This window comes from Kogia breviceps, chromosome 7 (assembly GCF_026419965.1).
Source record: "Kogia breviceps isolate mKogBre1 chromosome 7, mKogBre1 haplotype 1, whole genome shotgun sequence".
NCBI lineage: Eukaryota > Metazoa > Chordata > Mammalia > Artiodactyla > Physeteridae > Kogia > Kogia breviceps.
This window is the reverse complement of record NC_081316.1, coordinates 10,508,501-10,535,798: the sequence shown is the minus strand read 5'-3', so window position 1 is coordinate 10,535,798 and position 27,298 is coordinate 10,508,501. Positions and strand designations below refer to the sequence as shown.

Sequence of the window (27,298 nt, the reverse complement as noted above, 5' to 3'; positions counted from 1 at the left end):
ACAGCTCTATGAGCTGGGCCCTATAATTCCCCATTTTATAGGCGAGAAAACTGAGCATAAAGAAGATTAAGTAACTTGCCCGAGATTACCAGTAAGCGATGGTGCTGGGGTTTGCATCCGTGAGTCAAACGTGGGTGCTTATACCTTTAATCAGAGGGCAGTGCTGTCCAATAGAACTTTCTGTGATGATGGAGATGTCCTAGAGCTGCCCTGTCCACCACAGTAGCCCCACTGAGCCCTTAAGTGTAGCTAGTGTGACGGAGGGACTCAAATTTAAATCTAGTTTAATTTTAGCTAATTAAAATTAAAATTAAAATAGCTACATGTGGCTCATGGCTACTGTACCGCATGGGCACAGCACTAGGCTATACTGTCTCCTGATTTATGCTCTCAAGCTAAATTTCAGACAGCACGCAAAGGAGAAAAAGGGGATTCTCCAAATTCTCAAAGCCACTAAGTCAGGTTGCTGGGACTCCAACTCGCTGCTCACTGCTCCTGGCTTTCACCCCAGGCTTCAAGCCAGGCCTGCCTCTTCCCGGCTGGACCTGCAGAGGACAGACTGTCCACTCCTGAGAGATGACAGAGGTCAGCGTTTATTGGCGGCGGGGACCAGACCTCATTTCCCTGATGGGAGGTGCCGGTGGAGGTTGAGCGCCCCTCCCTGATCCCCGGACCCCCTGGTCCTTGCAAGCCACCAGCTATATGAGCTCTGCTTCGGCGTCCCGCCCCCGCCCCCCGCAAGACCAAAGCTGGAGCGGAAGCCCACATGAAGCTCCAGCATTCCCTCTCTGGGCTGGAAGCCGAGCTGGCTGGCGCTCAAGGCTTAATTAGCTGAAATAACTGTGAATAATAATCTTTAAAATGATAGTGGTTAAAGCTCAGGCCGCGCCGCTTCTGATTATTCAGCCGCCCGGCAGGAGCGTCACGTTGCCGGCTCAGTCGTGCCAAGTCCGCCAGGCTGAGCAGGGTGACTGGTGTGCCCCGTGGAAGAAGCTCTCTGCTCTGCCCGCCCTTCCCTGCGTGATGGGAGAGGCGAGGCTCACGGGCTTGGGGGCCCTGGCTCTGCATTGGCGAGATGGAGACCATACCCACCTAGCAGGATGGTAGCGAGAGGTCGGCGAGATGTTTGCAACCCAGAAAACACTCCCGGAGAACGGCCGTTACACGGGCTGCACGGACGTCACGGGCAAGGGGACGCTAGCGCTTGCTGATGAGTGACCTTGAGCTTGGCTCTTCCAGTCTCTGAGCCTGTTTCCCTCTCCGGAAGACCGAGGACACTCACTTTTGAAGGTCCTCGTGGAGGAGTAAATGCCCACGTGTACACGCGACGCTGGCACACAGCAGAGGCTCAGCAAATACTACTTTCTCTCCTTTTGGGTTTTCTCTTGTCTTTCTGCTGGATCTTTGGAAATATTCCTAGTACAGGATAAGAGGGAAGGACTTGGTCAGGAGGTTGAAAGAAGCTGACGTTCCAGAAACAATCCTCTCCCCTAATACCTACCAACGCTGTCTGAGGGAGGTCTGTGTCACTGCGGGCTGGGGGTTTCAGACCACAGCAGAGGGGGCAGCGGACGGGACCTTGTGAGGACAGGTGGTGAGTGTTCTCCCCCAGAGACCTCCAGAGCCAACAGATCACTTTTCATAGTAGAACTATCGGATCAAACCATAGGAAATTGCCATTTTTCTAGGTCTAAAGTTGGTTGAACTTAAGTCTTGTAAGATAACTGAGGCTTGACTTTGAGTCTGCATCATGCAGTGTGCTGCTTCTATGTGTCTGTTTAAGGACGTAGCACAAAAAGCATAAATCTTTTAATAATGAGTTTTTTTTTTTTTTTGCTATGCGGGCCTCTCACTGTTGTGGCCTCTCCCGTTGCGGAGCACAGGCTCCGGACGCGCAGGCGCAGCGGCCATGGCTCACGGGCCCAGCCGCTCCGCGGCACGTGGGATCTTCCCGGACCGGGGCACGAACCCGCGTCCCCTGCGTCGGCGGGCGGGCTCTCAACCACTGCACCACCAGGGAAGCCCTCTTTTTTTTTTTTTTTTTTTTTTTTTTTAACATCTTTATTGGAGTATAATTGCCTTACAATGGTGTGTTAGTTTCTGCTTTATAACGAAGTGAATCAATTATACATATACATATGTTCCCATATCTTTTCCCTCTGTGTCTCCCTCCCTCCACCCTCCCTATCCCACCCCTCTAGGTGGTCACAAAGCACCGAGCTGATCTCCCTGTGCTATGCAGCTGCTTCCCACTTGCTATCTATTTTATATTTGGTAGTGTATATATGTCCATGCCATTCTCTCACTTCGTCCCATCTTACGCTCCCCCCCACCCCATGTCCTCAAGTCTATTCTCTACATCTGTGTCTTTATTCCTGTCCTGCCCCTAGGTTCTTCAAAACCATTTTTTTTTTTTAGATTCCATATATATGTGTTAACATATGATATTTGTTTTTCTCTTTCTGACTTACTTCACTCTGTATGACAGACTCTAGGTCCATCCACCTCACTACAAATAACTTAATTTTGTTTCTTTTTATGGCTGAGTAACATTCCATTGTATATATGTGCCACATCTTTATCCATTCATCTGCCGATGGACACTTAGGTTGCTTCTATGTCCTGGCTATTGTAAATAGAGCTGCAATGAACACTGTGGTACATGACTCTTTTTGAATTATGGTCTTCTCAGGGTATATGCCCAGTAGTGGGATTGCTGGGTCACATGGTAGTTCTATTTTTAGGTTTTTAAGGAACCTCCATACTGTTCTCCATAGTGGCTGTGTTGGTGGGAATCCGTTTACATTCCCACCAACAGTGCAAAAGGATTCTCTTTTCTCCACACTCTCTCCAGCATTTATTGTTTGAAGATTTTTTGATGATGGCCATTCTGACTGGTGTGAGGTGATACCTCATTGTAGTTTCGATTTGCATTTTTCTAATGATTAGTGATGTTGAGTATCCTTTCATGTGTTTGTTGGCAAACTGTATATCTTTGGAGAAATGTCTGTTTAGGTCTTCTGCCCATTTTTGGATTGGGTTTTTTGTTTCTTTGATACTGAGCTGCATGAGCTGTTTGTATATTTTGGAGATTAATCCTTTGTCAGTTGCTTCATTTGCAAATATTTTCTCCCATTCCGAGGGTTGTCTTTTGGTCTTGTTTATGGTTTCCTTTGCAGTGCAAAAGCTTTTAAGTTTCATTAAGTCCCATTTGTTTATTTTTGTTTTTATTTCCATTTCTCTAGGAGGTGGATCAAAAAGGATCTTGCTGTGATTTATGTCAAAGAGTGTTCTTCCTATGTTTTCCTCTAAGAATTTTATAGTGTCCAGTCTTACGTTTAGGTCTTTAATTCATTTTCAGCTTATTTTTGTGTATGGTGTTAAGAAGTGTTCTAATTTCATTTTTTTTACATGTAGCTTTTCCCAGCACCACTTATTGAAGAGGCTGTCTTTTCTCCATTGTATATTCTTGCCTCCTTTATCAAAAATAAGGTGACCATAGGTGCATGGGTTTATCTCTGGTCTTTCTATCCTGTTCCATTGATCTATATTTCTGTTTTTGTACCAGTATCATACTGTCTTGATTACTGTAGCTTTGTAGTATAGTCTGAAGACAGGGAGCCTTATTCCTCCAGCTCTGTTTTTCTTTCTCAAGATTGCTTTGGCTATTCAGGGTCTTTTGTGTTTCCATACAAATTGTGCAGTTTTTTGTTCTAATTCTGTGAAGAATGTCATTGGTAGTTTGATAGGGATTGCACTGAATCTGTAGATTGCTTTGGATAGTATAGTCATTTTCACAATGTTGATTCTTCCAATCCAAGAACATGGCATATCTCTCCATCTGTTTGTATCATCTTTAATTTCTTTCATCAGTGTCTTATAGTTTTCTGCATACAGGTCTTTTGTCTCCTTAGGTAGGTTTATTCCTAGGTACTTCATTCTTTTTGTTACAGTGGTAAATGGGAGTGTTTCCTTAATTTCTCTTTGAGATTTTTCATCATTAGTGTATAGGAATGCAAGAGATTTCTGTGTATTAATTTTGTATCCTGCTACTTTACCAAATTCATTGATTAGCTCTAGTAGTTTTCTGGTAGCATCTTCAGGATTCTCTATGTATAATATCATGTCATCTGCAAACACTGACAGCTTTACTTCTTCTTTTCTGATTTGGATTCCTTTTATTTCTTTTTCTTCTCTGATTGCTGTGGCTAAAACTTCCAAAACTATGTTGAATAATAGTGGTGAGAGTGGGCAACCTTGTCTTGTTTCTGACCTTAGTGGAAACGGTTTCAGTTTTTCACCATTGAGGACGATGTTGGCTGTGGGTTTGTCATATATGACCTTTATTATGTTGAGGAAAGTTCCTTCTATGCCTCCTTTCTGGAGGGTTTTTATCATAAATGGGTGTTGAATTTTGTCAAAAGCTTTTCTGCATCTACTGAGATTATCATATTTTTAAAAAATCAATTTATTCATTTATTTGTTTTATTTTTGGTTGCATTGGGTCTTTGTTGCTGTGCTCCGGCTTTCTCTAGTTGCGGCGAGTGGGAGATACTCTTCATTGTGGTGCACGGGCTTCTCACTGCGGTGGCCTCTCTCATTGCAGAACACGGGCTCTAGGCACGCGGGCTTCAGTAGTTGTGGCATTTGGGCTTAGTTGCTCTGTGGCATGTGGGATCCTTGCAGGCCAGGGCTCGAACCCTTGTCCCCTGCATTGGCAGGCGGGCTTGTAACCACTGTACCACCAGGGAAGTCCCCATCATATTGTTTTTATCTTTCAATTTGTTAATATGGTGTATCACATTGATTGATTTGCGTATATTGAAGAATTCTTGCATTCCTGGAATAAACCACACTCGCATGGTGTATGATCCTTTTATTGTGCTGTTGGATTCTGTTTGCTAGTATTTTGTTGAGGATTTTTGCATCTATGTTCATCAGTGATATTGGCCTGTAGTTTTTTTTGTGACCTCTGTCTGGTTTTGGTATCAGGGTGATGATGGCCTAGTAGAATGAGTTTGGGAGTGTTCCTCCCTCTGTTACATTTTGGAAGAATTTGAGAAGGACAGGCATTAGCTCTTCTCTAAATGTTTGATAGAATTCACCTGTGAAGCCATCTGGTCCAGGGTTTTTGTTTGTTGGAAGATTTTTAATCACAGTTTCAATTTCAGTGCTTGTGATTGGTCTATTTATATTTTCTATTTCCTCCTGGTTCAGTCTCGGAAGGCTGTGCTTTTCTAAGAAGTTGTCCATTTCTTCCAGATTGTCCATTTTATTGGCATATAGTTGCTTGTAGTAATCTCTCATGATATTTTGTATTTCAGTAGTGTCAGTTGTTACTTCTCCTTTTTCATTTCTAATTCTGTTGATTGGAGTCTTCTGCCTTTTTTTCTTGATGAGTCTGGCTAATTGTTTATCAATTTTGTTTATCTTCTCAAAGAACCAGCTTTTAGTTTTATTGATCATTGCTATTGTTTCCTTCATTTCTTTTTCATTTATTTCTGATCTGATCGTTATGATTTCTTTCCTTCTGCTAACTTTGGGCTTTTTTTCATTCTTCTTTCCCTAATTGCTTTAGGTATAAGGTCAGGCTGTTTTTTTTGAGATTTTTCTTGTTTCTTGAGGTAGGATTGTATTGCTATAAACTTCCCTCTTAGAACTGCTTTTGCTGCATCCCATAGGTTTTGGATCATTGTGTTTTCATTGTCATATGTTTCTAGGTATTTTTTAAAAAATAAATTTATTTATTTTATTATTTTATTTATTTATTGTTTCTGGCTGTGTTGGGTCTTTGTTGCTGTGCATGGGCTTTTCTCTGGTTGTGTCAAGTGGGGGCTACTCTTCACTGCGGTTTGCAGGCTTCTCATTGTGGTGGCTACTGTTGTTGTGGAGCATGGGCTCTAGGCACGCGGGCTTCAGTAGCTGTGGCACGTGGGCTCAGTAGTTGTGGCACATTCTATTTCAAGATCTTGGATCATCTTTACTATCATTACTGTGATTCTTTTTCAGGTAGGCTGCCTATTTTCTCTTCATTTGTTTGATCTGGTGGGTTTTTACCTTGTTCCTTCATCTGCTGTGTATTTCTTTGTCTTCTCATTTTGTTTAACTTCCTGTGTTTGGGGTCTCTTTTTTGCAGGCTACAGTTTCATAGTTCCCGTTGTTTTTGGTGTCTGCCCCCAGTTGGTAATGTTGGTTCAGGGGCTTGTGTAGGCTTCTTGGTAGAGGGGGGTGGTGCTTGTGTTCTGGTGGGTGGGGCTGGATCTTGTCTTTCTGGTAGTCAGGACCACATCCGGTGGTGTGTTTTGGGGTGTCTGTGAACTTAGTATGATTTTAGGCAGCCTCTCTGCTAATGGGTGGGGTTGTGTTCCTGTCTTGCTATTTGTTTGGCATGGGGTGTCCAGCAATGGAGCTTGCTGGCCATTTAGTGGAGCTGGGTCTTAGCATTGAGACGGAGATCTCTGGGTGAGCTCTTGACGATTGATATTACGTGGGGCTGGGAGGTCTCTGGTGGTCCAATGTCCTGAATTTGGCTCTCCCACCTCAGAGGCTCAGCCCTGACACCCGGCTGGAGCACTGTCAGCCACACAGCTCAGAAGAAGAGGGAGAAAAATAATAATAAAATTAAAAAATTATTATAATTAAGAAAGTTTAAAAAAGTAATGAAACAAAAGAAGAGAGAAACCTAAACAATAAACAAATCTACCAGTGATATCAAGTGCTAAGAACTATAGTAAGATAAACATAAAAATTAGAAACAAGTCAGTCGCATGCAGCAAATCCCAAGTCTACAGTTGCTCCCAAAGTCCACCTCCTCAATTTGGGATGATTCCTTGTCTATTCAGTATTCCACAGAGGCATGGTACATCAAGTTGATTGTGGAGCTTTAATCCGCTGCTCCTGAGGCTGCTGGGAGAGATTTCCCTTTCTCTTCTTTGTTCGCACAGGTCCCGGGGTTCAGCTTTGGATTTGGCCCCGCCTCTGCGTGTATGTAGGAGTTGTTCCAAGTGTAGATGTATTTCTGATGTTTTTGTGGGGAGGAAGGTGATCTCCACATCTTACTCTTTCACCATCTTGAAGCACCCTCCTCTACGGGTTGTCTTTTCACTTTCTTGATGGTGTGTTTTGGCAGCACGGAAGTTTTAAATTTTGATGGAGTTCAATTTATCCATTTTTTTGTTGCTGTTACAGCTTGTGCTTTTGGTGTCATATTAAGAAACTGTTGCCTAATCCAAGGTCATGAGACCTACACCTATGTTCTCTATGAACAGTGTTACAGTTTTAGCTCTTAGATTCAGCTGTTGGTCCATTGTGAGTTAATTTTTCTATATGGCATAAGATAGAGATTCAACATCATTCGTTCGCATGTAGATATCCAGTTGTCTTAGCACCATTTGTTGAAACGATTTTTCTTTCCCCATTGAATTGTCTTGTCATGCTTGCCAAAAATCAATTCACCATTAATGTGAGGGTTTATTTGTGGAGGCTGTACTCTAATCCATTGATATATATGTCAGTCCTGTCTGTCATTATGGAGCTCTCCATTCTTACTAACTGCCTTTCCTCCTGGGTGAAATCTCTGAACCGTTACTCCAGAGCTGGGGGCAGGGACAGCGGTCCACTTTTTCAGAGTGACACCCCTGATTTATGAGCAGGGCACTGAATGAAGAGGGTGGCCTCAAGTCTTCTCAGCTTGCCTCTCTTGACATGAACTTGGATGAGGGCAATCAGGACCCCCATATCCTTGGCCTGCAGTGCCTGGGATTGAGCCTCTGATCTATAAGTGTGGAACAGGTGGAGGAAGTGAGCCCCTGATAGTTCGATCACCTTTGCCAGGAGTTTAGCCTCTGCAACTTGGAGTTTGGGGGAATGAGAAATGACAGTGGTTTGCCTTTCCCAGTGAAATACTTTACCCCTTTACTGGGAACTTAGGGGATAGGAAGGTCCATTTTCTCAACCACACCTCAGATTACAGCTTTCATTGTCTTGTTGAGATGTGGAGGGAAGGAGTGTGTATGGTTCAAGTTTCACAGACTCTTGCTGTTCTTACTGAGATTTAGTTCTTGCACAATTGTTTCTTCATTTGCTGTCCTCCCTTAGGACAATTTCCAGAGACTTTAAATGGTTGGGTTTAATAATTTTCATTAGTTATACTTGTTTCCCGGGGAGCAGGTGGAATTCCTTCCCTGATCCTGCCATCAGGGAAGTCCCCACTGGTTTTAAACAAGCTCAAGTCTTTGCCACTAAAGAAAAAAACATTCTATCCTGCTGCAACTACTGCTCTATTTCTTTTTGCTTTCACTGTCAAAGTTCTAGTAAAAGTTCTGGATTTCCCCCTTTCCAACTTTCTCCTCAATGACCTTAAACAGGTTTTCCATGCCCAGCTGTCCTGAAAGAGAAGCTTATAGTCTAAGGTCAGCAGTGATGTCCACATCTCAATGTCCTTCAAGTATTCCTCTCTCCTCTTATTTGATCTGTCAGCAGCATCCTACTGTTGCTGGCTGTTCCCTCCTCCTTGAATTGTCCTCTGCTCCTGGATGCTGTGACTGGACACCCACCTGGACTGCCTCTTGTGCCCACTATGCAGGCTTGTTCCCCTCTGCCAGCCATTAAAGCGGAGGGATCCTCAAGGCCCTGGCATAGGCCCCACCTTAGTTATCCATCACCGAGAAACAAATGACCCTCAAACTTAGCAGCTTAGAACAACAAGCCTTCATTATCTGTTTCTCTGGGTCAGGAATCTGGCTCTCGCATAGCTAGGCGTCTCTGGGTTAGTCTCATAAAGCCGCAGTTAAGATGTTGGCTGGGGCTGAATCATCATCTGAAAGCTCGACCAAGACTGTAGAATCTGCTTTCAATCTCTGCCATGTGGTCACTGGAAGGATTCTTTCCTCACAGGATGTTGGACTGAGGGCTTCAGTCTCTCCCCGGCTGTTGGTCAGTGGCCTCCTTGGGTCCTTGCCACCTGGGTCTCTCCATAGGGTGGCTTGCACCATGGTGGACGTCCCTCAGAGCAAGTGACGGAGAGAAAGGGCACCCAAGATGGAAGCCAGTTTTTGTAATCTTGGATATGACATCCCATCACATTTACCATACTCTAGGTTTTAGAAGCAAGTCAGTAGGTCCAGCTCACATTCAAGAGGCGTCGCCCAGGGTATAAGTACCGGGAGGTGGGGATTATACCGGGACCATCTTGGAAGCTGCCCGCCACAGGTTCCCTTCTCTTCTCGCTACACCCTGGACACATTTAGACTTTAATTACCAGCCACCCACAAGAGGGAGATGACTTACAAACTTACATTTGCAGTCCAGACCTTCCCTCTCCATTCCAGACCCATGTCCAACGGATCGATTGCCATTTCACTTGGATTTCTCGAAGGCTACTCAAATACAGAATGTCTAGAGCTGGACTCACGGGTTTCGCCCAAACCCGTTCTTGCTCCACCCTTCCCTATATGTGGGTTATGGGACAGGCTAAGATGTGAGACAGAGAGGCCGATGGGTGGTCCGGCTCCCCTCCACGCAGTGTTCCGTTGCTCTGCCCTTTCTGCAGATGTTATCTTCAGCCACATGGTCAAAGCTGGCTCACCTGCCTGAGGCCCATGTTCCAGCCCAAGGGAAGGGGGGTGGAAAGAAAGAGAGTGAAGAGTAAGCAATTTCCTTTTTAAAAGATCTGACCCAGAAAAACACGTCACTGCTACTCACATCCTGTGGACTCATCGTGAAGCTGCAGATAGGGAGTGAGCTGTAGTGGGAGGGCTGGGTACCCCGTGTCGAGTGCAGCTGTGTGCCCAGTTAAAATATGGGGGGTTATACTACTGCCTAGACTGGGTTCTCCCAGGAGAAGGGTCTGAGGCAGGGGACCTGTGTGCTCTGATTTTATTATGGAATAAAGCCCCAGGGAACAGGAGTAAGTCACAGTTAGAGTGAGGCAGGGAGGATGCATCTTGTGAATTGGCCCATCTGTAGGACAACTATTCCAAGTTTGTAAACTTCCCCTGAGGAGCAGCCCTCTGGGAGAGAAGGCAGGAAGAATTTTTCCACTGGCTTCTGTCTCCCAGTGGTCAAATTTGGTCCCCTGGGGTGCTAACCCTTTTGCTTTTCTGACTGCCTGCAAGGACACGGGAAGCCCAGCGTGGGAGGCGAGGAGGTGTGGTCGGGACAGTGGTGAGGAGCCCTCCGCCCGGCTCTGCCTGCGGGTCCACTGGAGCCCTTGGTGGAGCTGGAGGAAAAGGGAGTGGAGCCCAAGGAGATCTGAACTGGCCCATTCGAGGACTCGATGCAATCACTAAAGGAAGGAGAAAATAGACACTGGGGTTCTCTTACCACTTTCTGCCACACCCTGTTTCCGTGAATGACACCCCTATTCATTTAGTTCCAGCAAGTGAGAAACCCAAGAGGTGCGCTGACAGCTCCCTTGTCCTTAGACCTGCATCTGATCCCCAATATCTCCGTAATCTATTCGCTTCTCTCCGTTTGGACCACCACGCTCTTAATCAGAGCCTCCATCATCTTCCGTGGGGACAAATGTCTCCTAATTGAACTCCTGTCCTCCTTCATATCCATTTCCCACATACAGCCTGAGTGGCTTTTCTGTAACACCAACTGGATCCTGTCACCATGCCCTGCTAATGTAAACCCTCCGACAGCTCTCCGTTGCTTGGAGGATAAAGACAAAACACCTCAAGGCGGCCCACAAAGCCAGTGTGGCCTGGCCCCTCGTTGTCCTCTGTTCCGGCCTCACCTGACTACTTTTGGCCTCGGCTTTCTGAGGCTCCAGGCTGCCACAGGACCTTTGCACATGCTCTACCCAGCGCTTGCCGTGCTTTTCTCCTACCCGCCTTCTCATCTTGGAGCCCTCAGAGCAGTTACCTTTTCTCAGGAAAGTCTTTCTTGATTTTCCTAACTGGGACAGACTCCTATTATATATGTATCCAGTCCTGGATTCCCCAAGAAGCAGACTAAGTATGTATTTTGTATTTCAGGCATTAGTGAAACACGGTCACTCTTAATTTTTCGTTAAGATGCTAATTTCAAAGAAGTCATCATGGGAAAGACAAGACTTTTTGAAATTTCACTACACTTACTTTTTTTTTTTTGGCTGTACCACGGGTTTGCTGGATCTTAGTTCCCCAACCAGGGATTGAACCTGCGCCCTCGGCAGTGAAAATGTGGAATCCTAACCACTGGACCATCAGGGAATTCCCCTACACTTATCTTTTGATTCTGCTTGTTTTTATTCTAAATTGACTATGGAAGAGGTCATAATCTTTTCAGTACTTAAAGCCTCTAAGAGCCAGCCTCTAAAACTCTGGCTGTGGGAAAGGAACTCTCCTTGTAAGACTTTCTACAGTTGCAGCTTTGCTTTTTTACTTCGTTAGTAGACGTTTATCTCCCCCACAAGGCTCTCAGTCTTTTGAAGGTAGAGGCCTAGGTAGTGTTCTGACTCACCAGCGAGCTTAGTGCATACAGGGGAGAAATGCAGTAAACCTTCGTTAAGTGAGTCGCAGGTGCCTGGAGCTCCAGCCTGGCTCAGCCACTTACTGGCTCTGTCCCTACACCAGTCTGTGCTGAAGATCACTTCCTATCTGAGTGGCTGGTGCCTGAGAAATAGGGAAACGTATTTCCAGAGAGAGAAAGAGGAAAAAAGGCATGCACATATTTTAAGAGATGTGATTAGTTAAATTTCTATGTGGCTGGGCTTCCCTGGGGGCGCAGTGGTTGGGAGTCCGCCTGCCGATGCAGGGGACACGGGTTGGTGCCCCGGTCCGGGAAGATCCCACATGCCGCGGAGCGGCTGGGCCCGTGAGCCATGGCCGCTGAGCCTGCGCGTCCGGAGCCTGTGCTCCGCAACGGGAGGGGCCACAGCAGTGAGAGGCCCGCGTATGAAGAATATTTCTAGATTCGCACTTCTTGCTTGGGCCCATTCAACTGTATTTCCACTTTTTTTTCATGCTACAATAAGTGGGTGTAATAGGAGAGGTTTCAGTACAAATTTGATGGAGATAAACGGTTCTGATAAGAAATTCTCAGTATGTCTTAAACGGTGGATGAAGCAGGCAGAGTGGAGGCTGGGATTGCTATCCTGAAAGTAACCACAAGGTGGCGCTAGGTGCTCAGCAAAGCGAGTTTTGCCTCCAGGGATTTGACTGTCAACCTTTTTCTAATCAATTGTCAGTTTATTTATTCTAACAATGATTCCTTAGTCTCTTTCTAGTCCATAATTTTCTTTAATAAAACAGAGTTACATTTTCCCTTTTCATGTGTATCTTTACAGAGTGACATGCTTGATGGAGACTCATGAATAATATTGAGGATGATTTCAATGTCTCTGGGTTTTATTACTGCACCATCCAAAGAGAAAATGACAAGAACATTTTTTTTTTCCTATATCAGTGTCATAATATGATATTGGATAATTGCAGTGCAATGTAATCACACTTCAGGAGAGAATACATAGCTTAAAACACTGAGCCGGGTGTAGGGGCCTAGTGCTTGATTCTCCAGGATCCTGGGGGCCCGAGCTGGTTTCTAAGACTTGCTCAGCCCCAGAATCTTCAGCCGATTTGACTGTAAGTCCCCTTTGCTAAGGATTCCTAGCACAGCCCCAGAACTGGAAGATTCTGGGGATGGCAATTCCAGATGCCATGGGAGCCTAGAGGAAGGAGAGGTCTGCCTTACCTGAGCACCCCCAACCCAGGGGCTCAGCTTGTGGGGTCTCTGAACCCAAGGCAAGGCCGGAAAGCCAGTGCTGGGAATCGGGCTCAGAGGAAGGTCCAGGCTGAGTACCAGCTCATGACCACCAGAGGACAGCATCGCCCAGCAGTCAGAAGCATTGCCGCTAACAGCCAGGCCCAGGATGGACCTGGGGAGGCCGCTCTGCGCTCCTGTCTGGCAGGGACACCCGTGCCCGGTGCTTCTTTCCATCTCCTGGGCCTCAGTTGTCACAAAGGTGGGAGATGCTGTAGCACCTGCCTCGTGCCTTCTCAGCAAAGGTAGTTGCCATTGGATACCTGTGGTACCCCTGGAGCCCTGGAGCTGATGGCGGACTCATCAGCCAATCCCTGTAGCATCCAGAGACAGCTACCCCTCTGTGCTCACAGCAAGCAGTTGACTATGCCACTGGCTGCTACCCAAGCGTTGCGCAGGTAGAGCAGGCAGCTTTCCTAGCTCAAGAAACTAAGGAAATGTCATTAAGAAAGAGCAAGAAAAAAATACGACTTCACAAATTGTTCAAAAAATATAACTTCACAAACTGTATACCATGGTGATTAAGACTGCAACCGCCCCTTCCCCCCAAAAAGAGACTGCAGACCCTTGAAACAGCCATCCAAGGTTTGAATCCTACTTCCTATACTTGGAAATTTAGGAAAGTGGACAAATTTCATTGTGCCTCAATTTCTTTCTCTTTTTCTTCCTGAGTCACCAGAACACAATTTGGACCATCACCAAGTGAAACTGTAGTCTTAGGCCCTGAACTGCAGTTTTCTTTACATTTGCCTGTGATACCTCTGGGCTCCCAGCTCTGACCCAAGGCCGCCAAGTCCTCCTGAGAGCTCAGTGTGTGCCTCAATTTCTGCATCTGCCAACTGGGAATGTTATCGTTCCTATTTATCGTAAAGGAGCTTCCTTATCCCATAAGGTTATTGTGAGGATTAAGTGAGATACTTGTAAAGGCAATGTTTACTGAGCAATTGATCTGTGCCGGGCACAGACCTAAGTCTTTTTATCTTGTATCTCAGAATTCTAACCACTGCTGTCTGTTATTACCTGCCTTTTATAGTTCATGAAATCAAGGCTTGGAGAGGTACAGTAGCAGAGCCAGGAGTTGAAACCAGGCTTTTTGCCTTCAGAGTTTACTTTTTAAATCATCGCAAAGCATGCTGGTCTTGCAAATGATCCTTTTGCTATTATAGTCCTGTGAATTCTGGTGAGCCCTGGATGACAGCCCTAGGTGAATTTTTTTTAAAAAAAATTCAACCTCACGGTGCAGGCAGGCTGCTTGCAATTGAGCTAACACTGCAGTGCAGGAGAAAGCTGGCTCCGTGTAGGAGATTCCTCTGGCATCCCCCTTCAGTGAAGCACTAGCAGGCACTTTTTGGGTGCAGAAGCAGAGTCCTGCATCGAGAGAGTACATCCTGGCTATAGAGCGTTCAGGCTTCTGGAGTCTCAGCTGAGAGTTCAAATCCTCCCTCTGTTACACAGAAGCTGCTTGCTCCTCAGCTAGTGGTGTGACTCTCTGAACCTTGGTTTACTAATCTGTAAAATGGGAATCATAATGTAAGTTATCTTATAATTTTTTTTTTTTTTACTTTTTAAGCTCCTTTTATTTCTCCCACCTGTAATATTTTTGTTTCATGACTCTGATTTATTCTAATCAGTCTAATTAGTCTAACCTAATTACTAGAACTATATATTTTATTTAAAACATTTTTATTTTATATTGGAGTATAGTTGATTTATAATGTTCTGTTAGATTCAGGTATACAACAAAGTGAATCTGTTATACATACACATATATCGATTCTTTTTCAGATTCTTCTCCCATATGTCACTGCAGAGTATTGATAGCGTTCCTTGCTATACAGTAGGTCCTTGTTGATTATCTGTTTTATATATAGTAATGTGTATGTATTAATCCTGACCTCCTAATTCATCCCTCACCCCACCTTTCCCCTTTGGTAACCATAAGTTTTTTTTCTAATACCTTATAAAATTTTTATGAATTTTAAAAAATTTCGTGAAATTACATTGGGAAAAGCATTTAAATATGTGTTTGCACTAATAAGCTTTACTTATTACTTTATTTGTAAACTGTATTTATTTATTACTGTATTTACGTGGAGCTCTCGTGTAAGGAGAAGAGAAATCACATCCCTCCCGATTCTACCTTGGGACCAAAAAAATCTGAGTTCTCCCCTTAGTACAGGCCTTTGGTTTAGACAACTGTTTCCTAATGAGCCTGCCCATTCCAAGATGGCTCCAGAGTGAACGTCTTAAAGCTTAGATCTGATCCTTTAGCTCGGCGCTGCCCCATAGGAATATATTGGGAACTACACGTGTACTTTTTTTTCCTTATTTTTAAAATTAAGTATAGCTGTTTTTTTTAATTATTATGACTTATATTTATGTCTCTCTACTTTTCATAGTTTCTAGACTTTGCATCATGAACATTATTGCTTTTATAATTGAAAAAAACTATTTTTAAAAATAATGGGAAGAATATTTGAAATACACAGGACAAGAGTTTCCATCCTTTACGTATAGATGCTTTCATACGTCACCACGTAAAATGTAAACATTCTAAAACAAAAGTGGACAAAAGACATGAACAAGCTAATCACAAAAGAAATACAAATGCTAATGAACAAGTTCAACCTTAATCAAAGCATCACTAATTAAATAGTCAAAAGCTAATAATGAGATGAGATTGTTTGCTATCAAATTGGCAAATTAATGGTCATATCCTATGTTAGTATGAGTGCACTGGAATAAGCATCCTCGTATACTATTGTTAGGAGTGTAAACTGATCCAAATTCCTGGAGGCGCATTACAAAACTTACAAATGTTCATTCTCTTAACGTGGTGATATCAGGCAAAAGAATTTTCCTCTGAAGAAAATCAGAGATATTTGCAAAAAGTTCTGCACGAAATACACGTGTACTTTTCATTTTTTCAGTAGTCACACTAAAAAGGGAAACAAGTAAAGTTCCTTTTAATAATATAATTTATTTACCTCAATACATCCAAAATATGATCATTTGATACGTAATCAATATGAAAACGTAATAATGCGATCTCTTATATTCTTTGCTTCGTACGTTGAGGCCCATCGTATATTTTATACCTGTAGTTCATCCCCATTCGCCCTGGTCACTCTTCTAGTGCTTGATAGCTACTGTGGTGAGTGGGTAACGTATCAGACAGTGCAGGTCCAGCTCTTTGGTGACACTTGAATGGCGACAGAATGGCGGTTGGCTTTCCCAGCCTTATTTAACTTTAGCCCCATGGCATTTGAAGCTCTTCCTTTCGCACCTCTGCACTTTCGCTCATGTCTTTCTGCCTCCGTGGCATTCCCTCCAAGTTGGGTATTTTACCTCTACTCTCTTGTTGAACCTCATATCAAGCCCATAAGGTAGATACTAGAGTGACTCCCATTGTACAGATGGGAAAACCAAGCCTTGAAATGATTGGGCTGCTCTCCCATGGCAATGTGGCTGGTGAGCGGCTGTGCTATGCTCTGAACCACCCTGCTCTATGGAAGGCAACACTGTTGAATGAGCAGTGCCGCCCCAAATTGGACTGGGAATGGGCTGTCGGCGGCAGGAGTGGGTGTCTGGTTAACAGAGGTATCCAAGAGGCCCCTGAGTGATGGCCCTCGGACAGGGGTGCTGTCGAGGAGATTTCTGCACTGGATTGGGGCAGGGTGGCAGGCTAACGATGCTCTTTTTTTTTTTTTTTTTTTTTTTGTGGTACGCGGGCCTCTCACTGCCGTGACCTCCCCTGTGGCGGAGCACAGGCTCCAGACGCGCAGGCTCAGCGGCCATGGCTCACCGGCCCAGCCGCTCCGTGGCACGTGGGATCTTCCCGGACCGGGGCACGAACCCGCGTCCCCTGCATCGGCAGGCGGACTCTCAACCACTGCGCCACCAGGGAAGCCCAACGATGCTCTTTGCAATTCTGAGAATCTAGGATGTCTCCCCGTCCCTGGGAAGTGTGGACTCCAGCAGCCTGCATGGGCAGCGCTGTCTCCTGCTCTGGCCCCAGGGTGAAGGGCTTGACTTCCTCGGTTACGGTGCCAGGCTGGCCTTCCCGAAACTCCGTCGCCCCTGTGCAGCCTCTGGGCTGATTGCGTTGGTCTTCTCCCCTGGGGGGCTCCACCCCACATCCTCCCATTGTCAGCACTGATACAGTACTTCGTTAATTTAGGCTCAGTGTAAATATTTTTGGAAACACCCCGTTGGTCTCCTGAAGGCTGATAGGGCTGGGTGCGCGCGGGGGGGGCGGGTCCTGTCCGCCTCTTCCTGACCTCTTTCCGGCCTCTGCGCTGTTTCCTGTCCTGCTGCCTCCGGCCAGCCCTCTTCTCAGCCTCCAAGGAAGAAGCCTTCCTCTGGATGCAACCTTTAGGGATGCGAGGGGAAGACAGGGTGGCACAGGGGACCGTGTGCTTGACCCCGCGGGGACCCCTGGAGGAGTTCCCTTTCCCTGCATGGGCCTCAGTTTCCTCATCAGCAAAGTCAGGTATATGGGTTGTAAAGGAAAAACTAACACATTCTTGTAAAACAGTTATACTCCAATAAAGATGTTTAAAAAAAAAAAAAGTCAGGTATATGGAACAGGTTAGTGACTGCAAGCGTTTTCACTGGCAAAGGCCACTTTGCCTGCGTTCCTGTCCTCCCCCCACAAAGGACTTATCATCTGGGAGGATTCTGTTTATCTAGCCCACTCAGTTTATTACATAATGATGGATTCATCTTTCTAGCTTTTATTCATCAAAGCATCCTGAGCAGCAAGTAGTCACCGAGTTACCGCTTCGAGGTGTAAAAATCCAAGCTTGACATGTAGAGAGGGTTATCTCCTCAAGGGGGCGGTGGGGAAGGTGTCATTTCCAAAAGGTTTTATGAAATGCTGAGGTGGGCCCTGTGCGACTTCCTCTCCCCCCTTACTCTCCTCTTAAGGCCCATCACCTCAGCTTGGGAATCAATGACCTCGATGCAATTTAGGGAGTCTTTTCTATTCTAAGGCATGGGAAACTAGCCCTCCATCCAGGTGGTCTTAAAGAAAGCCCTGACTTTATAGGGCTGCTGAAGTTATAGAAATGCTGGTCCTTCTGGCTGCATCCAAATGGTCCCTGTGTATTTATTAGATGCCTGCTATGTACAGGGTGCCATGCTACGTGGGTGTGTGTGTGTGTGGGGGGGGGTCATGGTGGGTGAAGGCATGAGAGGGGTGGGTTAGGAGATAAGGAAAGGTTTCCAGATGTCTCTTACTCACAGCCTAACAAAAAAAACATTAGATGGCTTCTCACTGTCGTGGCCTCTCCCGTTGCGGAGCGCAGGCTCCGGACGCGCAGGCTCAGCGGCCACGGCTCACGGGCCCAGCCGCTCCACAGCACGTGGGATCTTCCTGGACCAGGGCACGAACCCGCGTCCCCCGCATCGGCAGGCGGACTCAACCACTGCGCCACCAGGGATGCCCGAGACTGGATTTTGATCTGACCCTGCCCATCACTGACTTGCACTGAGTCACTGCCTCTCTCTTTTGACCTTTTCAGCAGGAAATCCACTTCTTCAAACATCTCTGGGAGCCACTGCCACAATTTCCAGAGTCACAGGAAGCTAGCGCTGGCTGGTTCAATGTCCTCACATACCAACAGGGAAACTGAGGCTCAGGGAGGGCAAGAGCCTTGTCTAGGGTCACACAGCAAGCCAGTCATTCAGGTTTCAGCTAGAATGTCAGTGGCTCCCAAGCCCTGCACTCCCGTGGTCCACCCTGTCAAAAATCATCCCCTTGCCGTGTATTTTCTCTGTCACTATCCATAGATTTCATTGCCTTTCCTTACTGCACATCTATTTTGTCTCGTTCCCGCCTCTAGGATGTACGTGCAGGAGATCGGGGACACGGTCTGAATTGTTCGCACTATAGTAGCTTCTCAACAAGTATTTGCTGAGTGAATGAAACCGTGATCAAGATGAAGTTGGGACTCATATTTCCTGGCTCCCAGGGCGGTGGGTTTTCCTGCATTTGCTCTCCCCAGAGCTCAGGAGATCCAGGAGTTCCGGAGACTGGCCTGGGAGTTTGAAGGAAGCACCAAATGGCCAGGGGAGAAGGGGCTGCCAAGGGGGCTCTGCTCTAATGGTCAAAAGGCAGCTGGCCATTTGCTTTTGGTCAGATAAGCTGGGATGGGGAAGGGAGTGTGGCTGGAGGAAAGGGAGGCTGAGGACCCCGCCCTCTTCCCTCCCCTGCCCTCCCCTTCTCCTCCGATGACACCACCAGCTGTGAGGGACACAGCTGCTGCCCCTTGGGAAGGGGAGAACAGGGCCCTGGTGCCCTGGGTGAGTTCCGAAGCCGAGTTCAAAGCAGACCTGTGAAGCGAGGGGGCCCGCAGCGGGCAGCTGGGGGAGGAGGTGAGAAGTCAGCGAGGGGCAGAGAAAGGCAAGCCTCCGCTTTGATGTCCTGCAACCAGGCTTGGGGCCAGGTCTGGGCGAGGTTCAGCCTTTCCCCTCATCCCAGGCCCTTAGAGAGAGTCAATTAACCGCCTTTCCTGTCCTCGAGGAGGCTGTTGATGCAGGTGCCTGACCCCACCACGCACTACGCGCGCGAATGCCGCGCTCGGCGCCCAGGCGCGCCCCGGGCGCACACGGGTCCTGCCTGCTCGCCAGCAGCTCCACCCGAGCCGCAAGCGCGCGCGGTCACACACGGCCCGGGCGCAGGGCCAAGCCGCTCTCTGCCTTCTAGGCCAGGGACAACGCTGGAGGTGGGGTGGGCGAGGGCTGTGGAGCCACTGGATCCCCCAGCAGTCTGGGCGCTCCTCAAAGAGCCCCCAGCAGGTCTGGGCCGCTGGTCTGCCAGGCTCATCACAGTATCCCAGAGAACTCACCCAGGAGAGGGGCAAGTCCCCCGGGAGACCTGCTCGGCCTCTCCAGGGCCGGCCAACCACGGCGGGGCGTGTGAGGACACCGGCCAAGGGTCTGGCCTCGCTGCTGCTTTGCCAGATGGCTCAGGGCAGGTCCTCCTGGCTCAGTTCAGCAAAAAGGTGCCCTCGTTGGTGCAGTAGAGCAGCCCTGCAGCGAAGACCCAACCTTTTCTATGCTTTCCTCGAGCGCATTCCTTTGGTTCGAACTCGGCAGATATATACCAGTGCCAAGTTCAGGGGGGACCGAAATGAAAAGCAGCCTCTGCCCAGGTACTCTCCGTCTGGGGAGGGCTAACTTCTGAGCCCTGGGGGCACGTAAGGTCAGCCTTCAGCTACTGGGCCCATTGACTAAACTCTCATCTTCTGTTTTGGGTGACCAGGCGCTTTGGGTGTCAGGCTGCCCTGGCGGGGCACCCAGGCCATCCGGTTCCAGCTGGTTCTCGGGTGGGGGCCAGATCTTATCAGCACCCCCCCCTCTCTGGCCCCAGTCAGCGGCCCCCTCCCAGCCTTGGCTCACTAATTCCCTCCCATCTCAGTGAGTCTGGTTCTTCTGGTGAGATTAACTGCTTCTCTGAGTCAGAGAGCCCGGAGGCCAGAGGATTAAAGAGATGGATCTGTCTCCTCTCCCAGCAGGGTCTCTGGGCTCCTGTTCGGCTTGGCATTCAAGTGGGAGCAGCCAGGAACAGCTGGCCGATCTGGGGGACACTCTGAGCTCACTTGTTCACCTCCTTCTGTGTTCCTAACTGCAAAGGGCACAAGTGCCCACATCTTTCTGAGAAAACCAGAGAAGCTCTGGATTCACCGGGGGTCTTGAATTTTTTTTTTTTTTTTGGTCATTTTCTTTATTTTGCATTTACTTTTTTTTCTTTTTTAATATCTTTATTGGAGTATAATTGCTTTACAATGTTGTGTTAGTTTCTGCTGTACAACAAAGTGAATCAGCTACATGTATACATATATCCCCATATCCCCTCTCTCTTGAGCCTCCTTCCATTTGGCCTTTATCTTGGAAGGGCCCTCTCTTGTGACCTGACCTGAGCTGATTCCTGCACGGCACCTAGGTCCCTTTTGATAGGTCAAGGTAATCACTGAAGAAATCTAACATGGCTGAAGGTTAACCATTTTCACCCAAGCCTGCTGTCAGGTTATAATGACAGCCCCTCTGCCACCTGCACAGTCTTCTGTTAGACAAACGTGCAGGAGCAAACAGGCCCCAAGCAATTCCTACCCTGTGTATTGTGAGATCAAGGAAGCCCCAGGTCTGGGTCCGATCGCGTGCCCAGGCCACCATGTTGCAGACTGCCACGATTCCAGAGGCTTGTCCTGTTAACTTTCTACCTGGCATCAGGCAACTGGAAAGCCTCTTTGGGAACAGCCGGTCACAGGGCAGTTTCTAGATCAGGCTCAGGTGCACAGACCATTGCCTGGCAGTGTCTTATACTCTGTTTAATCAAGAGTGGGGAGTATCTCGAACATATTTTAGTCAATCTATTTTTAATTTCTCCCAAGAGAGCTTATTTCAAAGTAAACCACAGGTATCCTAGCACCATCCTACATTTTTAAAATCTCTACAGATGGCAAATCCCCCAATTTAAAACGGGTTGGAGTTTTTTCTTTGGGAACGTAGTGGTTTAGTTCACAGACTCAAGACAGCCTTGGTTCAAATTCTGATCTGACCTTGGCCAAGTCACTTCACCTCCCTGTACCTCCGTTTCCTGTAAATTGAGATGAATGAGGGTACCCACCTTCTCAAGTGTTTCTGCTGATGAAAAGAGATCACGAAGACATATAAAATAGAAAATGTTTAGAAGAATGTCTAGCATGTAGCTAAGCGCTCAATAATTAATGCTCATGAGAAACACCAACGTGTGTGTTCGCATCTGCACGTCGCCTTTAGGGAAAGGTCACCCGAGATCCTCAGGATCTTCCTTATCTTTCTCTGCCTCTCCTTTCTTGCATCTCCCCGGTACACTCTGAGGCTCTGGCCGTGCTTGTTTGCATTTCCCTATCTTTGCATTTTATGTTTCTTCCTCCTGGCCTATCCTTCCTGTTTTTCTGTCTCCTTCGATTCTGGGTAAGCTCCCGTTCAAAGAACACCAGCTGGGGGCCTGGGGACATGTTTTACTTGTCCTGCCCTCTTAATTAAAAAAAAAAAAAAAAAAAATGGAATTAATTCTCCAAATTTACAAATCTGGAAATTTCTCATAAAATCTGGAATTTGAAATTATGCTGAGAAATCAGAAGGCGTGGCCACGGTAGGTCCCACCTTTCTGTGTGGCGAGCGGAGACCGGCGCGCAGGAGTCTCTTCCTCTGGGTACAGTATGCGTCCTCCTCCTGCCAGCCTCCACCATGCCCTGTTGTCTCAAACTGGTTGTTTTACCCAGATACGTTCTTAGCCTGGTCCTTGTGAGTATTTGAGTTTGGGGTCCCTGTCTTAAGACCTCTGGAGAAGATTTTCTGACTAACTCTTGCTGGAGAGAACAGATTCTAATTCGGTAAGCCTTTTGCTTTGAATGTGGCCAAGACTCATCGTCTCCGGATTTTGCTTCATCTCACTCTTGCCCAACTTTAGATGGCCTTCTCCACTCTCAGGGGTGCATGGTTTTAATCTTATCTTATGCCTCATTCTCTCCTTCCCGCCCAGAGGTCCTGCCACACGCCCTGCCTGGTCTATGTAGGGCAGTGAGGACTCAGGGAGCGAAATGTATCCGTGTTTTCACTGCCTAGTAATTCAAACACTCGTCCTTCTATATATAGACTCCTCTTTTCACTCACTCCCTAATTCATCCATCCACTTGCTTATGCACTCAGCAACCAACTAGTGACCACCTACTACCTGCCAGGCACTGAGTGAGATGCTTGGAGAAGAAGAAAAGCGAACAACAAAAGCAAAACAAAATGTATCCCGTGAACTTGGGCAGGACATTGACCTTGTTCAGCCTCAGTTTCCCCATAGATTTAATGGCTTGATTAGAGATACTTTAGTCTGAGGTTTTTTTTCCTTCTGTGACTCTCTCCTCGACCCTCTAAAACTTCCTGTGCCATCTGAAAACTGCAATCTGCTGACAGCTTATGAATCATAGAGAAATCCCTCTATAACTGGGTCTGTAGACCACAAACATCCCCACAGAGAGAGGGTCAAAGCCGAGGTGTAAAGGAGGAGGATGTGAGGGGAAGGATAGAGTGAAGTCTGCTCGGGGTGGGGCTGGGAGGGCGGGAGGGGAGGAGGGGAGGACGGAGGAGACAGACCGGCCTACCAGGAGGGCATGCCAGAGGCTCAGCCCACCCTGCGAAATCTCACACCCTCCTTGCCCCCTACCCTCCCGGGCTCCAGCCCAGGCTGGGTTTCAATCTGCATAATTTGCCCCATTTAGAGCGGCTGGGAGGGGGTGAGAACAGGAGGGTGCAGAGGGCTGAGGAGGGGGGTTCTCCAAACACCGGAGGAAACCCCGGAGGGAGAGAAACTGGGCCAGGAGGAGAGCAGGCTGCGACGCACAGATAACATTCTGCCCAGCCCTGCAGGGGTCAATTTGGTCCACTTGCCCAGGGACAAGAAGGAAAAAAAAAAAAAAAAAAAAAAGTGGGCTGTAACTTCAAGATCCTAAGACTCACAAGTGAGGGGCTGGTCTGGAGGTGGGAGGAGGAAGGGACAGCCAAGGAGGAGACAGAGACTCAGGAGGGCGCGAGGAAGTGTCCGAGCTGAGGCTGGGCCAGGGCAGGAGGGGGTGGAGGGAAGGCTGCAGGACGGAGGCAGGCATCCTTCGGGGTCCCGAGGAGCCAGAGGCAGCTCCTCCTGCTGCTGGGAAGGGCTCTGGAGCCGTCCAGCCCTTCCCGCCTGCCCTCTGAGGCTCCAGGCAGCAGCCGAGGGCACTTGCTGAGTCGGCGCGACACAGCCACGGAGCCGGTGCCCCCGGCACCCCGTGCCCGACTTCGCTCCGCAGCATGGAGGACGGCGGCGATTTCGACAGCTACTACGGCGTAGACAACCAGTCGGAGTGCGAGTACGCCGACTGGAAGTCCTCGGGCGCCCTCATCCCTGCCATCTACATGCTGGTCTTCCTGCTGGGCACCACGGGCAACGGGCTGGTGCTCTGGACCGTGTCTCGGAGCGGCCGCGAGAAGAGGCGCTCGGCCGACGTCTTCATCGCCAGCCTGGCGGTGGCCGACCTGACCTTCGTGGTGACCCTGCCGCTGTGGGCCGCCTACACGTACCGGGACTACGACTGGCCCTTCGGTGCCTTCGCGTGCAAGCTCAGCAGCTATCTCGTCTTCGTGAACATGTACGCCAGCGTCTTCTGCCTCACCGGCCTCAGCTTCGACCGCTACCTGGCCATCGTGAGGCCCGTGGCCAGCGCCCGGCTGCGGCTGCGGGTGAGCGGGGCCGCGGCCACGGCCGTCCTGTGGGCGCTGGCCGCGCTGCTGGCCACGCCGGTCATGGTGTTCCGCTCCACCGGCGCCATCGCGCACGGGGACAACGGCAGCCGGGCGCAGTGCTACATGGACTACTCCATGGTGGCCGGCCCGAGCTCCGAGTGGGCCTGGGAGGTGGGCCTGGGCGTCTCGTCCACCGCCGTGGGCTTCGTGGCGCCCTTCGCCGTCATGCTGACCTGCTACTTCTTCATCGCCCAGACCATCGCGGGCCACTTCCGCAAGGAGCGCGCCGAGGGCCTGCGGAAGCGGCGCCGGCTCCTCGGCATCATCGTGGTGCTGGTGGTGACCTTCGCCCTGTGCTGGATGCCCTACCACCTGGTGAAGACGCTCTACATGCTGGGCAGCCTGCTGCGCTGGCCCTGCGACTTCGACAGCTTCCTGCTGAACGTCTTCCCCTACTGCACCTGCGTCAGCTACGTCAACAGCTGCCTCAACCCCTTCCTCTACGCCTTCTTCGACCTGCGCTTCCGCCAGGCCTGCGCCTCGGTGCTCTGCTGGGGACACAGCAGGTGCGGGCCAGCCGCCCACAGCAGCAGCGGGGAGAAGTCGGCCAGCTACTCTTCGGGCCACAGCCAGGGGCCCGGCCCCGGCAGCGGGAAGGGCGGAGAGCCCACGCAGGAGAAATCCATCCCCTACAGCCAGGAGACCCTCGTGGTTGACTAGGGCTGCGACGGCGGGCGCCTGGTACCCTCCGGCCGGCCCCGGCCTTTGCCCTCTGCTCTCGGAAGGCCAGGTAGCCGGGGGGCACCTTCTCTCTTGCACTTGACTCCTTTCCCTGCCCCCTGCCTCCTGCCTGCCTCTCTGTCCTCCTCTTCCCTTCGCTCTGGGTGCAGAGCTTGGTGGTCTAGTGGAGGGAGACCGAGCCCTGCGGCCCCGGGCTCGGCCACGCAGTCTCGGGGAGGCTGACCTTGCCCCGGTCTCTTAAACTCTCTGAGACTCGGTTTCTCTTACGTGTGTAAAACGGAGAAGCTAAAATGATGCGTGTCCCGGCTCAGTAAACGTGCATTTGCCCCCAGCGTTTTTCTCGGAGCTCCAGCTTGCTTTCTCCCGCCATTTCCTTCTTTTAGGTTTCTTGCCCCTCTTCCTCCCTGCGTGTCCCCCTTTCCGTCTGCAGTGTTCGCTCAGCATCCTCAGCCCCTGGCGCCCTGTCCCTCTCCCATCGCGTCTTCCTCGCTCAGTCCCTCCTTTCCATGTTTACTTCTCTGTTCTGAAGGGCTCCGAAGGGTTAAGCATCCTGAAGCTTGCAAACACTGCCCCCCTGTTCAAGCGCTTTGCCCTGTTCCCTGGGTGCCCCGGTGCGGGAATCGGGGAATGGGAGCCGGCCGGGCAGCAGCAAAATCACTGCTCCTGTCTCTGCAGCTGGGGGATCCAGAGCCTCCCTCCGCACTGGAGCGGTTTGCTGTCCTTTCGGGCACCGCAGGTAGAGCCGTCCACGAAGGGGGTCTCCCTTCCTGCAGCCCCTCCATGACGCCAACTAGATATGCTTCCTACAGATTTCCTTCGACCCTTTTGTTCATCCTCTGGTTTCTGTGGGGACTGGAAGGCGGTGGGGTTGACGAAGCAGCAGCTCCTTGGTTTCGTGACGTGAACGTGGGGACCTGGGAAGGGAAAATGGAGAAGGGGGGGGGGAGTCCGCGTGGAGTCTAAATGCAGCTTGCGTTCCCCTCCCCAAATCCCCGTCCCTCCAACCTGCTCCAGAACCGTGAGCGGCAGGCCTCTCCCTGTCTCTCCAGCCCTCCTGGCATCTCCAGGACGTTTTTCTTGGGCACTGGTGTGAATGGGTGCCAAGGGTCACTCTGGTGGGGGTGGGACGCTTGCCTTGTGCGTGTACATATGTGTCAACAAGGATGAGCATCTCATGACGAGCGGTGTGCCTGTGTTACTTGTCACTTGGATGAACTCACCCCCCCCCCACCCTACTCTCCAGATCTCTGCTCTTCACCCAATATCCTTGAGGAAAGAAGGGACCTGCTGAGGCAGTTTAGAATAAAAATGAGCCCACCCCCACTGGATTTGGGGGCTCTGACGGCTGGTCCGCGCTTTAAGAGAGAAGTCTGTGTTTGTGCCCAGGCTCCCTATAGGGAGATCCCTTCCCAAAGCAGCTGGCGCCCAAAGCTTGGGGAGGTCGTGGGCTCTGGGTCCCTGTACCGCTGTCCTTAGTTCTATGAGGGAAACAGGAGCTTCCCTTGACCCCTTTCCCAAGCCTGCCAACCTTGCTTTGAATGTACAGGCATCTCCTTCATCACTCTTTATTTTTCCAGGGTCAGTAGTCCTGTTCCTAAAAGGGGACACCTGCTTGCCATGTGCTGGAAAGCACTGGGTGGCTTGTTCTTCTCACCTGCCGTCAGGATCAGAACGGTTTGGCTTCTTGGGGGGCTGGTAACAGGGGCTGGAGCAGGCAAGACTGGTGGCAGGACAGCCACACCACCAGAGAGGCTTTGAGGATGAAGATGCTTGTGGGGCCTGCGTGCACTGAGGGCAGGGTGTGTATGTTCCGGGTTTTGTTCTTGGGGGGACTCTGGACGTGAAGGACAAGACATGAGCCGTGGAGGCAGGAAGAGCCCCGCTTGATGTCAGCGGACATCTTGACCTTGGGTGGGATGGCGCCAGCTCTGGGAAGCAGAGGGAGGGTAAGAAGGGAAGGGACTGAAGCTTATTCTCCCCATCTCAGGCCAGAACCTTCCACAGACTCACTTTCTCAGTCCAGGGCTGTGCCCAAAGCATCCAGTCAAGGCTGGAGGAAGCTCCCAGAAGGGAAGAGGGTGCCCCCTGAGGCCCCATCGGTGATCCTGGACAGATGGTGGAGGAGGCCGTCGGCTGCCCCACTTGCCCCTTCTTTGGAATGTCTATGCTATTTTTTCACCTTGTTAGTCACTGTGGTTCATCGAATAAATCTTTTGTGTGTGTGTGTGTGTAACTATTGTGTCTGAAGCCTTTTCTCACGCTAGTGTCTCGGGATGAGGAAGCGACCGCTAGTTTGCAAATGTTACGGTGGGAAGTGGGGCGAGTAGGCTGAGGGGAGCAGTGGGGAGAAGGGGACCTAAAAGGAGTCGAGTGGGAAACTGGAGAGGAAGCTGGTGGGGGGGGGCGAGAAGATGGAGAAACTAGACACCAGAGAAGGGACAGGACCGGAGTGAGAACAGGGAAGACAGAGGAAATAAAGGGACAGGGAGCGGCTAAGCTTTCGTGCTCTGAAAGCCGTGGAATCAGTGGGCACACACGTTGGAGCCCA

At 49.2% G+C, this 27,298-nt stretch overlaps 1 protein-coding gene across 1 annotated transcript; it reads left to right on the top strand.

Annotated features, from left to right (window-relative positions):
• The first annotated feature begins 19,559 nt into the window (after nucleotides 1-19,559).
• On the top strand, nucleotides 19,560-26,983 carry APLNR (apelin receptor). The gene has a single exon (XM_067037242.1). The coding sequence runs from the start codon at nucleotides 23,578-23,580 to the stop codon at nucleotides 24,727-24,729; it is 1,152 nt and encodes a 383-aa protein (XP_066893343.1). The 5' UTR covers nucleotides 19,560-23,577; the 3' UTR covers nucleotides 24,730-26,983.
• Nucleotides 26,984-27,298: the final 315 nt, after the last annotated feature.

What these genes read in the sequence shown, in the direction of transcription:
- APLNR (XM_067037242.1), top strand. Translation starts at nt 23,578, where the DNA reads ATGGAGGACGGCGGCGATTTCGACAGCTACTACGGCGTAGACAACCAG.